Source organism: Conger conger, chromosome 10, assembly GCF_963514075.1.
Source record: "Conger conger chromosome 10, fConCon1.1, whole genome shotgun sequence".
Lineage (NCBI taxonomy): Eukaryota > Metazoa > Chordata > Actinopteri > Anguilliformes > Congridae > Conger > Conger conger.
In genome coordinates this window covers 41,196,691-41,209,268 of record NC_083769.1, presented here as the reverse complement: position 1 = coordinate 41,209,268, position 12,578 = coordinate 41,196,691, and the positions used below count along the sequence as shown (strand labels likewise).

The following is a 12,578-nucleotide window of genomic DNA, read 5'->3' as shown; positions in this document are numbered from 1 at the left end:
CCTGGTAGGCCTTTTTCATATTCAATTCATCCAATTATGGAAGCAAATAATAACAAACCTCATTTTTAAATAAAACACAGAACAACAGTTCTTTCGTCACACTAAACAATTATTTGTGCATCAAAGCAAACTGAACTGAAACAATAACGTAAAGAAATTTCCCTGTTCAAAGATATAAGCAGAATTTTTTTTTTATAAAGTAAAAATGAACCTAAAAAAGTGCAAAACACCCTAAAATCTCATTGCAAGGTCACATAAATATTAAATAAAACCATTACAATTGAAACTCAACCACTGTCTTGGCTGAGGGAGAACAACACAAATATAAACACGTCGTCTTCTTTCTGTACAACCCCCCCCATCCCTCATTAAATCTTAGTGACTCCACTTTTCTGCGGTTCAGTCCATTCAAACCCTCAGCAAGTTAATCTCATGATGTTTACTCTCTGTAACTGGATATGCAGAGGGTTCTGAGGGAGAGAGGCTTTTGGAAACCACACTCTCTGGCCCCCCTCCATCTTGTTTTCATCTATTGGTTCATGCTACACAAAAGAAAACAAAACAAATCCACCCCCCCCTTCCCCTCCCCCCATACTTCCTCAGGTTCTCTCTACATTCAGAGCAGGAAACCGGTGTTTGGTGAAGGATACACTTGTCCACACGTGTGTCCTGAAGACCAGGGAGGGAACAGTCGCTCCGTTTTAACCTCCCGGTCGGTAGCACCTTCGACCGCTCTCGCTAACGAGCCAGTCCACGGGCAGGAGAGCTCGTCTCCTGCGTCATCTCTTCATTTCCCTATTTCGTTTAACTGGCCCTTCCACTGGACACTTTAGCAGGGAGAAACTTCCAGCAAAATTCAAACAAACAAGACAAAAAAAAAAAAAAACCTCGCCTTCAAACCGGTCATCCCTGTGCCAACGGAAAAATGATGCAACAATTATGCAATAACTTCTGAACAGTTAGAAACAAACGAACAAACGAAAAAAAAAAAAACCCATTTTAAATATACATATGTTCTTAACGCATTTAAATATATATGTTCATCCACATAAAAGTGCACTAATCATACGCAGAAACCCGGAAGGTAAACAAACGGAGGCCATCGTTAGACGCGGCAACAGCGAGAGAGCTGAACTGCTGGCGGGAGGTTAGAGTTCTTCCAGCGAGGCCTCTACGCGCGGAGAGCCACGCGCCGCTCTCCGCCTGAAGCCCTTCTGCCAGCTGGGTGTGAGGACGCCACGGCAGCCGCTGGATCCAGAGAGACGGGGGGGAGTCAGCCGGGGGCATGGAATGGAAACTAGGATGCTACTGTCCAACAGTATTTCTGACTGGAGAATTTAATCATTAAACGTAAAACAGAAAAAAAAATAAAAAAATAAAAATAAAAAGCTAAAGCACGAATGCAGAGCCCCTGCACTTCAATAATAATAATAATAATAATAATAAGAATAATAATAATAAAATAATAATAATATTAATAATAATAATAATGCTGCATTGTGTTTTTCATTGAAATCAGATATTCTAATACAACCTCTTTAATAAATCTCCCTATGTATATTTATACAGTGATTTCCCTTTAGCCGTTATCCAGGGATCAGCAGTTCATGTAATGACTGAACTGACAATTTCCTTTGTATATCAACATCCACACACGTAGAGTTTATAGCTATATATATTTTCTTTTTTTTCTTTATGGTGTTTTTTTTTCCACACACGAAAAAGTAACGAACAAAAAAAAATAAAAGTCAAACATGCACGCACACAAAAAAGACTGATGTGTAGGAAAAGGTTTTAAATTTCCGCCCGTGTGTAAAAGAGGGCCTCATTTATATGTTTTTTTTTTTCTTCTGTTCATTCGTTATGCATAATTAAATTAATAATGTTGGTCATCTTGTAAACATCATAATAAATCATTTTGGGCCGTCGTATTTGTATATTTTTTTTGTTGTCTTATCATCGGCAATGTCCTTTCGCGTGTTAAACGAGGCCCGCGTTAATTTGTGTTTGTTCATAGTTTTGCGGGGTTTTTTTTTCTTCTCGTCCGTTTCTGTACAGTGGTGCTCAGGGGTCGGCCTCCGGGATCTCCGGCTGGGAAGAGTCAGCGTGGTTTGTGGAAGCGTCGAAGCTCTCTCCGTTGTCCTTATCGCCGTCCGGGCCCTCGACCTCCGGCATGGAGTCTTCGTACGAGTCCGTGTTCAGGTCCTCCTCGCCCTCGTCCTCGTCCTCCTCCTCCTCCTCCTCGGCGTTCAGCTCCTCCTCGGGGGAGAGGTCGTCCTCGGCGTCGCCCGACGTGCCCGTGGTGTCGTCCTGGGCCCCGGGCGGGGCCAGCGGGGCGGAGTCGGGCCCGTCCAGGCTCAGGGCGTCCTGCTGCATCTTGCGGCTCAGGTCCAGGGAGTCGTTGAGCCCCAGGCCGGACGGGTTCTTCAGGAAGAACAGGGAGCTGGACGGGTCGGTGCCCAGGTTGAGCGACCCGTCCAGGTTGATGGAAGAAGCGGGGTGCTCGTACGCGGGGTGCTCGTACGCGGGGCCGCCCCGGGCGGAGTGGAGGAACATGGCGGGGACGTTGTTGCTGCCGCCGCCGCTGCTGTTGAGGGAGAACCCCGGGGCGATGGGGGAGGCGGCGGGTAGACCGGCGGACGCGGAGGGCGCGGAGACCCCGCCCATGAGATGGGCCTCCCGATTGGGCGAGACGGACGGCAGCTCGCCCCGCTCCTGCTTCTCGTGCTTGCGCTTGTGGGAGTCCATCTGGGACATGCCCACCACCGTGTGCTTGCACTCCGGGTAGGTGCAGTGGAAGTGCGAGCACTTCAGCTTGTACTTGCAGTCGGTCACCTCGCAGTCCACGCTGGAGCTGAACTGGCAGAAGCCCGCCGCGCTGATCACGTCCTGCTTGCCGTGGTGCTTGCGGTGGGCGGTCACCTTGGTGCTGTCGGTACAGCGGAAGCCGCAGCGCAGGCAGTGGAAGTGGGTGCTGTTGCCCGAGAACTGGCAGTCGGGGAAGTTGCAGCTCAGCGACGACTTGAAGCGCTTGAAGTCGTCCAGCACCAGGTTGTCCACGCGGTCGTGGTGCTGGGCGTGCTTGTACATGTGGGTGCGGCCGCAGAACTTGTAGCCGCAGTTCTCGCGCGTGCAGTGGTAGTGCGTCACCTTCAGGGAGAACTGGCAGCCCGCGTCCTTGCAGTCCTCGTACAGGTCGTAGCGCCGGAAGCCCTCCAGCATCATGCCCTCGTCCAGCATCTTCCGCGACGAGGCTGTCTTGCGCCGCTTGCCGAAGGGGGACATGTCCTCGATGATCCAGAAGCGCTTCTTGGCTCCTGCCGCGGTGGGGATAGAGATGGTGTTGCCTGGAGAGGGGGGGGGGGGGGGGGGGGGCAAAGGCATCAGTCTCCACAGTCACATGACACGCAGTGTCTCAGCCCCCACCAACAAAGACAGAGTATCTTCAACAAAGAGCAAAGTAGCATGCCAGGTCATGTAGTTGGAGGCAGAAACTCTGGGGGGTTTTCAAGACCGGGCTTGATAATGGCGCTAGATACAATCTAGCTTTTAGATAAAATAAACATTGGGTACACTTTAGTGGTAGGAAAAGCCGAGTACTACTGTGCTGAATGGCCTGTTCTGTTATGTTAACGACAGCAGAACACCCTTCCCTGGCTCTACTCTGCACTTCATTAGGAAACCAGGCGCCATTTTGGCTCAAAGCGGCCGTGCTGTTCAGAGGCCTGCCCGCAGTGGACAGGTGAGTGATTCACACCCCTGCTGGCTGGCTCAGAACCTCACAGGCACGCGCCAGTGATGAATAATGAATAACATTAATGGAGGTAATTTCATGACAAAGGAAACCCGAGGCGTTTAATGGATGCCCGCAGAGTCCGCCGCCAAGCTGCCGGACCTCCTGCACCTCTGCATACGAGGGAGGCGCACCTATGGGATCAGCTCGGGGTCAGGGCTAACAGCACCATCCTGGGCCCGCCTGACACGAACCGAGGGGCCTCAATAAAACTCTAACACACTTAAAATAAAGGGCGTTTAATACAGGCTGGACTGGAGCTTAGAGGGGCTGTGTTCCTCATCCTACTGAAATGGGGAATTAGGAAACTTGGGGAAGAGAGAGACAAGCGATCGTAGAATATGGAGGACCTCTGCAGTAGATCATCTTTCAGTCATGTTTCCAACATGCCCTCCTGGTCACTGTCTACATGCACAGTCCACTCCTGGGAATGTTTTATTGTATGTATTAATCTGTCTGGCATTACTTCTCTTATGTGAACAACCAGGGAAAATGCATAATGATATCCTGTATGGAGTTACCTGTATAACATCAACTTTACTTACTTGCACTATATTTTTCGGCAAAGAATTTATAACACTTATACATGTTTTATAAGATTCTTTTATAATAACTTAAAGTACACGTAGTTTAATCACACATATCACATTGTCATATCTTGAGCATTGGCAGTTATGCAGAGAACAATTTAACATAACTCTGTGGTAGGGAACCAGTTTTGTAATGTTTCCACCCTTAATACTAAGAAAAAAACATGGAAAAATATAATGAAAAATGTGCCTTAGGACTTGGCACCGCACAAAAATATATTAGTCAAAGAAAAACAATGTTAACAATGAAGTTGTAGTGCAAGTTTGTTAAAACAAAAGCGAGTCCCTTCTTCTCATGTATGCCCACGCCCAGTGATCACACAGAGCCACCAGATTTCCCACTGCTGTTTTCCTCCAAAGATAGCATTATAGACTCATCTGTCTTACGATACACTTTTAACTTTTCTGCTTGGAATTTACAATAAAAGATATGATTGTGGCCTCCCGGCTCATTGTTAAAAAAAGACATGTTGGCAAAAACACATTTTACAAGGAGAATGAGTGAGAAAATCATGCGCTCTTAAACTGTAAGTATTCACTAGCCTAGGCGCTAGACTCGTCTGTCTGGTACAGCAGTTTTCTGCGCCTGTTGCCTGTGTTTGCTTGCGTCGGGGAAAAGTACCTGCAGCGTCCTGCACTATAGGGACGTCATTTTTAACCGCCGACGGAGTGGCAACGATCGGACTGAAAGCCTGCGTGCTGGTTGGCATGACAACGCCCCGAGTCGCTCCGAGCGAGGCGCTGAGCAGAGAGTATGAGAGACAGGATGGAGAGAGGAGGTATGGGAGCGAGGGAAGAGGAGGCCTGAGAAGTGCCGGAGAGAAAGATGGAGGCTGAGGCTGGGGCGGAGGTGCATTGTGGGTAGCAGTAGTGTCAGCGGGGGCTGTGGTGGCAGGAACAGTGACCTGGCAGCCTGATCCTACAGAGACAGGTTGTCCAGGATGTGGGACAGGGTGGGGTGGAGAGACACACACACACACACACACACACACACGTACGTACACACACACACACACACACACACACAAGCACAGACAGGGGTGGAAGGTACACAGAGGGAGGAGATAACAAAAAAACCACAAAGAAAGAAAGCCAAATGAAAACGAGAACCCAAACAGCCCAAGCAACAATGGTGAGAATGGAAGATAACATTTGAAATCAAAAATAACATGAAGAAAAAAAATTATATAGACTCATTTGATGAAGGCAAGGCAAGAACTTAGAAGGGGAGGAGACTATCGGAACTCTTCCTTAGAGAGAGTGAGAGAGAGATAGAGATAGAGAGAGAGAGGGAGTGAGAGCCCGAGAGAGAGATTGAGAGATAGAGAGATAGAGAGAACCGGAGAGAACCGGAGAGAGCCAGGTCTTACTGGAGCTCTCCCCGTGTGGGTGCAGAGTGCAGGCCGGCACTACCCCGGCTTGGCCACAGGGAAAACCCAAATGCAAGGGGCGGTGGAGAGGACCGTAAAATCAATTTACAGCGCCATAATTTGATAAATGTCATAAAGTACGGAAAACGTTTGCCGGGGCCTATGGTTTATAGACAAGAGGTACTTTTATGTGACTCAACTGAAAGACAGTACAACTGAAATAAAACAATCACCGCGCTGTCAGCTTTTTTCACCTCGTCTAACCTAACCAAGATTATGAAAGGGTTTTCTAAAAACAAGGAACAAAAACGATGGTTTGAAAATGACCTTTGAATATTTAAAAAGTTATTTTTAGGCCTGGTGATAGACTTTAGGCTCACTTTTTTTTTTATTTGCTATTGATTTCTTCCTCCCAGACAGGAGTTGAGGGGCACAATAAAGGGCATTTGAACAAGAGCAGAATTTAAGGATCTATAAAAAAAAACAAAAATGTAGCACTTCTCTTGCATGCATATGAACCAAGTGCATCGCGTCAGATTAAAATGAGCTTGATCAAACGAGTCTATGAATGTTCACACACCATCCTGACCGTACCCACTGCCTCCGACGCCTCATCACTGACACACAACACTCTCAATGTCCACTCCGTACCACAAAATGGCTGCCATTCTGCGACGTGTTTATATCACAGTTCAAATGCATACTTCCCACACTAGCACGGCGACATCATTAACTGATGATGCGGCGTCATTAACAGTGCTGTTATGCATGACTATACGTCCCCGTTCCCCGCCCTGGGCCCCCCCGGTGTGGCAGCCTTGGGCCCCCAGCGCTGGGCCTTACCTGCGGGGGAGCTCTCGTTGTCCACGGGGGTGCTGGTGCAGCTGCGGTCCTGGTTGGAAGACTCGGACGAGAGGCCCAGGGGGCTGCCCCCCCCCATGTAGTCCATGTAGTCGTCCGTTTCGTCCATCATGTGGGAGAAGCCGGGGTTGAGGCCCGAATGGCTGCCCATGGAGCCTGACGACATGTTGGCCATGTGCTGCATCTCATCGTGTCTATGACTGTGGGACGCCTGGAGGGGGGGGGGGGGGGGCACACAGGGGCAATTGTTACATTTTGGGGGTGGGAGCAGTAAGGGGCTTAAACAGGGGCGGCACCAGCACCTCCGCCGCTGGCCCCTGAGCCACACAGCCGGGCACAGCGGCGGGTACAGAGTCTCGTCACAGCGGATGCGTGCCACGGCTGTTTTTCAAAGAGGTGAGAGTTTCTGTATGTCTGCGTGTTTGCATATTCGCAGTATGCAAAACCGCCGCCGGCAATGTCCCATCGCTAAATTTCCTGTACGCCGTTTGCATGGTCTCACGCGCATTCAACACACCAAGAGATACCGCGGCCACTGTTTGCCTGGCTAGAGGTCAGGCACCCCCCCCCCCCCCCCCCCCCCCCGCACGTAACCATGGCTACCTACCTGGGATGGAACCCTGTCGAAGTTCTTCCCCAGCATCCTCCTCATGTGCTTGCGGGCGTGTGAGGTCATCTGGTGCTTGAGCAGGAAGGAGAACTGGCAGCCCTCCCGGATGCAGTGGAAGTGGCTGTTCACCTGGTTGTACTTGCAGCCTGGGCGTCAGGGGACAGGTGGCAGGGTACAGCGCAGTCAGAAACCAGGGCCCGGGTTAAACAGGTTTTTTTTTTACAAGTAGCATGCACGAGGAGTCATCCAATCAGAGGGCCTGATGCAGTTGGCGCGCCTCCATTTTGTGAAGCGCACTTTGGCAGTGTAAGTTGTTCATGTGCTCTCGGTGCGGTACGTGAAGGTTTGCTCGCTCCGTTGGGTTTTAATGTGTTCTGACACGCGCTCAACTAAAACCCACTGGGGTGGGAGAACCTGCTGATGTGGATTTGTTCTCTAACTTAACTATCCAATTTTTTATCAAATTTCACAAATATACTTTCATGCTCCACCATGTATGATAACCTCAGAGTAACACGGCACAGTTGTAGAGCACTTTCACTTCCAGAACAGAATTGTATTTATTTAATTGCCATTTAAATGAATTATATTTAACGAAAATATAGGCATACCACTGGCAACTGACGTAACCAATTACTCCTAAAGTAAATTAATTTTTCAAAAACTATCCATTGCAGCATTTTTTTAATACATTTTATTCCACAGCAGCCATTGTCTAATTGCTATATGAATTCAAATTAAGTCACTGCTTTTTTTTTCTTTGTAACTTAATCAAATATTGTGGCAAGCTACTAATAATTTTATTATAAATCATGCTCGCGGAAATAATTGAAAGGGTAACACGCGGGCCAGGTGCGGGGCTGGTCGGTTGCCGTGGCGACCGGGGCACTGTACAATGCCCCGTGTCATCGAATAGCTTTCGGGCACACGCCGGCTATAACGCGAAAAACATGCAAAGTTGAGCAAACAGCCGCGGCTGCTGAAACATCGGGGGCCTTTTGTAGGAGCGGAATCTAGGTAACATCATAACCAAACTTGTGTTTACCGCCGTAGCCATGGAGACCACTCTCAAGCGCCCTGCTGAACCATCAGTTCTTTATGAGAGCTGTGTTTGCTTTTGTAAAAGTTTTTTTTTTTTCCTCTCCCCCCCCCCCCTCCCACTAACAATACAACGGCCATATTAAAGCAGGGCACAAAGGGCCGGCAGATACGCGGCACTTTGTTTGTCTGTCGACCTCCAGCAAAAAACTGAGAGAAAAACAGCTTCTCGCTTTAGTAGTGTGTGCTGACGATTCAGCTTTGGAAAAAAAAAAACGCAGCAACACAAACACAGTGACTAAACAAGCCCTGTAATTACCAAACTCCTTTAATTACTTGTTCTTGGCAGGTTAAATACACATAAAAAGACAACCGTCAACCTGATTGCCTACTATAAATACATAAGTTTATTAATATAAGAAAAGGCAGATACATTTTCTTCTCGATGCTCACTGCTCTGAGGGAGGGGAATAACCTTAGATTTTTGGAAACACGTAGAAACTAGAAACATGTAAATTGATTCTAAGTGCTCCAAGTTAAACAGAACAGGTAAAAATACCTGTTTATTTCTGTGCCAGTTAATAAAATTACCTGCCATGTCAATTAGTGCTTGTCATGAAAAATTAAAAACTCACAGCATAATGTAGCCTACATCATGAAGAGAGAACTGAACTTAACTGCCACTATTTAACCCTTTGAGGTGTAAGATCACAAATACATGAGTTGAATGTAAGTGAAAATTCTAATGCTAATGTAACAATCATTACTCAATCATTATTTCTGAAAAAAAAATCCTACACCTCACAGGGTAAAATGCATTGATCAGCAGTCCATTGATAACTAACAGCTGAGGGCCAGGAACAGCAGCAGAGCTGAGCGGTGTGGAAAATGTAGAAAGTGCGGGCGTGCGGTAGACGTGGGGATCAATGTGTAATTACAGCACCATTACGCAACGGCTTTGCCTCCGAACCAGTTCATACTGCATGGGCCACTGAGAAGCGGGCGTCTTTATTGAGTGACATAAGGTGGAGGACACGGCCCGGTTGTCGTGTGCTGCTCCACAGGTTGTGTGTGCTATGAGCCCCGCCCCCGTACCTAGCCTACCGCACTCCTCCCGTTTGGTGAAGTACTTGAAGCCGTTGGCGGCTCTCCGCTCCGCCTTCTCGTGCTTCTTGACGTGCCAGGGCAGCTTGGTGGTGATGTTGGTGACGAAGTAGCAGCCGGGTCTCAGACAGTGGTAGTGCCCCCTCATCCGAAACTCGCAATGCTAGAGAGGGGACGAGCCGAATACCGCCGGTCAGCGTTAACCAGCAACAGGCATGAACACGGTATGGGGGGTGCAGCATTGCCAAAAGTAAAATGACCCACTTTTGAGAACCCTAGATTCTAAGCTACCTGGGCCAAGCACCTGAGCCAGAACCCTGAATCCCAATACCGGCCCCTCAAATCCCAACCCCAGCCCTTTTCCTGTGAAGTTGAGGTATCCAGGCCTCAGTGCCCCTCCTTCCCAGCACATCTCATTTGCAGTGCAATTGTCTTACCTCCCTCTCTCTCCCTCTCTCCCTCTCTCTGTCCCTCCCTCCCTCTCTCCCTTTCTCTCTCCCTCCCTCCTTGTCTCCCTCTCTCCCTCCCTCTCTCTCTCCCTCTCTCCCTCCCTCCCTCTCATGACTGAAACCTGCCATCTGTTTTCCGAGCTGAGGGTCCCAAAGGAGCGGGGGAACAGGAGCCCCTCGTGAGAGTCCTGTTTACTGAGGAACGGGTGGGAGAGGCATAACTGAATTCATTTACACTGTTTTACCCCCAAATATGAGTACAGAGGAGGTGGGAGGAGAAAGAGAGACTGAGAGAGAGAAGAGGGAGGAGAGAGAGATAGAGCAGAGGGAGATTGAGAGAGAAGAGAGAGATTGAGACAGAGGGGGAGAGAGCGATAGATCTTATTTAGAAATCTGCGCAAGACAGGAAGCAGGGAATTTCTTCAAATTTGTTTTACTCCGTAAGTCAAAATGAGACAACCGTCCTTTTAAGTTAATATGGCATGAAAATATGTAGCGTAACCAAATTCATATTGATCAGATGCTTTATTGCATTGATCAGATGTATGCAGGTAAATTATGAGCCTAGATTGGCTGATTTTATTTATTGCTCGTTTGAGCAATCCGATTATTCGGTAACTGACCATTAATACACGCTACAATGGAACCATCACTGTTACCCTGTCAAAATACAAGTGATCAGAATAAGAACAAGACGGGGAAGTGAACAACTCTTGCGGCCTCCTGACCTTGTTAAGAACCCCGGTCAGATACCACCCCAGTTCTGGTTCTGGTTCTGGTCAGCGGGCCCGCTCCTGGACTCACCTGGTTAGGACAGAGACACTGGAGGGAGTAGTAGGAGAACTGGTCGCGCACGTTGATCAGGTTGTTGTTGGGGTTGATGTGGTCCAGACAGTGAGACTCAGCCTTCCCGGACGTCTTGCACACGTACTTGCAGTTGCCGAACAGGCAGTGGAAGTGAAACTTGTTGGAGTACTTGCAGTCCGTAGCCAGGCACGGGTCGCTGAAAAGAGGATGCGCAACAAGTGTCGTTTTAGCACAGAACAGAACAGAACGGAAAAAAACCATCAGCAAGGCGCTAAGCGCGAAATGGAAAAAATGTGAATAGTAAATGGTAGGAAATTTAAATTGTGCCTTTATCCAAAGCACTGCACAATTGATGCTTCTCATCCAGCCATTCATACACACACTCACACACCAACAGCGATTGGCTGCCATGCAAGGCGCCGACCAGCTCATCAGGAGCAACCCTCCAACTGCCAGATGACTGCTCTTACTGCCTGAGCCAATGTCACCCAAATAATGTGTGTCAAATAACATGACTAAACAGCATTGCTGGAACAAAGGTCAGATTGCTCACAAAATGGCCGCTCCCAGAATGCAGATAAGAGAAGGGTGGTGCAGTCGGCTTAAGGTAATGGGAGCTCTAAAGAGCAACAATGCAGAACATGAGGGACCTACATTATGACATTAGGCCGGAAACACCACAGAAGCCAATACTTAGAGCCGCGGTCTAATGCATAGCAGGTACATACAGTACGCTATAGAGCTACAAACGTTTGCTTTAATACTGTCCTTTGTATCTGCACGTATATGCTTTCCTTAAGACACTGAGGAGCAACATTAGAGTGAACCGAACTGTGGTTGATGCTATTGTACCATAATTAGAGATCTCACTGGTGAAAACATGTATCGGTTAAGGCTTTATAATGACCTCCTATTAAATGGCTGCCACCAGCTTTCCCTGGGGACTTTTTTTTTAACTCACTGCTTGCTTGTTTTTTCACTCAATTTTCCTTCTGTCACTCTGTAAAGCATGATTTTGCAACAATTCTCAGTAAAGAAGCTATATGCAGATATAATCGATTGATTTGATAGTAGTCTGCTGTACAGGAGCGGCCTGTCGTGTAGTGGTTAAGGTACTCGCAAGGACTGGGACGCGCAAGGTCGGTGGTTTGATCCCCGGTGTAGCCCCAATAAGATCCGCACAGCCGTTGGGCCCTTGAGCAAGGCCCTTAACCCTGCATTGCTCCAGGGGAGGATTGTCCTTAGTCTAATTGTGCTTAGTCTAATCAACTGTACGTCGCTCTGGATAAGAGCGTCTGCCAAATGCCAATAATGTAATGTAATGTAATGTAATGTAATAAGATCTGCACAGCCATTGGGCAAGGCCCTTAACCCTGCATCGCTCCTGCTTAGCCTAATCAACTGCGAGTCGCTTTGGATAAAAGCATCAGCCAAACAACGTGCAACGTCACGTGCGAAAACTCACTTGTCCTGGAACTGGAGGAAGCCAGGCTTGACCTGGGGCTTGGCGTTCTCCAGGGAGGTGGTGGCCAGGGGAGAGGTGGCCGGCAGGTTGGGCATGGAGGCGGGCAGCTGGGGGATGGAGCCGGCCAGCTGCTTCCAGGCCAGCATGGAGGGGGACGAGCCGAAGCCCCCCGCCGTCGTGATGGTGGGCACCTCCATGGAGGGCGCGGTCACCATGGAGACGGGCGCCGAGGGCTGGGAGTTGGGCCCCTCGTTGGTGTCCTTGGAGTCGTTATAGGAGGGCTCCGACTTCACCTTCAGGGTCGCCCGGAAGTGGAAACTGACAACGCGTAAAAGGAGAGACAGTCAGCGCCCTGCCCTGAGTGAAGGGAGCTGGCACATACTGTTCAAGAACAGTAATAAAAAAAAAAGATTTAAAAAAAAGAGTTTGTACACGATTGTCTTCTGAGTGTTAAAACTCCCAGCATGGTCCACATTGCCGAGCAGCACTGC

The 12,578-nt window shown here is 48.6% G+C and overlaps 1 protein-coding gene across 5 annotated transcripts in view; it reads right to left on the bottom strand.

The window, feature by feature from the left end:
• Positions 1-594: 594 nt before the first annotated feature.
• casz1 (castor zinc finger 1) overlaps positions 595-12,578 on the bottom strand; it is a 98,358-nt gene continuing 86,374 nt past the window's right edge. For 4 of the 5 annotated variants that reach the window (XM_061258822.1, XM_061258826.1, XM_061258824.1 and 1 more), the window contains 7 exons: positions 12,088-12,405; positions 10,620-10,818; positions 9,358-9,529; positions 7,222-7,370; positions 6,597-6,825; positions 5,006-5,302; positions 595-3,347 (listed from right to left, as the gene is read on the bottom strand). In XM_061258822.1, the coding sequence (XP_061114806.1) occupies positions 2,065-3,347; positions 5,006-5,302; positions 6,597-6,825; positions 7,222-7,370; positions 9,358-9,529; positions 10,620-10,818; positions 12,088-12,405 (2,647 nt within the window). In that variant the 3' untranslated portion in view covers positions 595-2,064. The remainder of the gene's footprint in view (positions 3,348-5,005; positions 5,303-6,596; positions 6,826-7,221; positions 7,371-9,357; positions 9,530-10,619; positions 10,819-12,087; positions 12,406-12,578) is intronic. The other variant, XM_061258827.1, reaches the window with a different exon arrangement.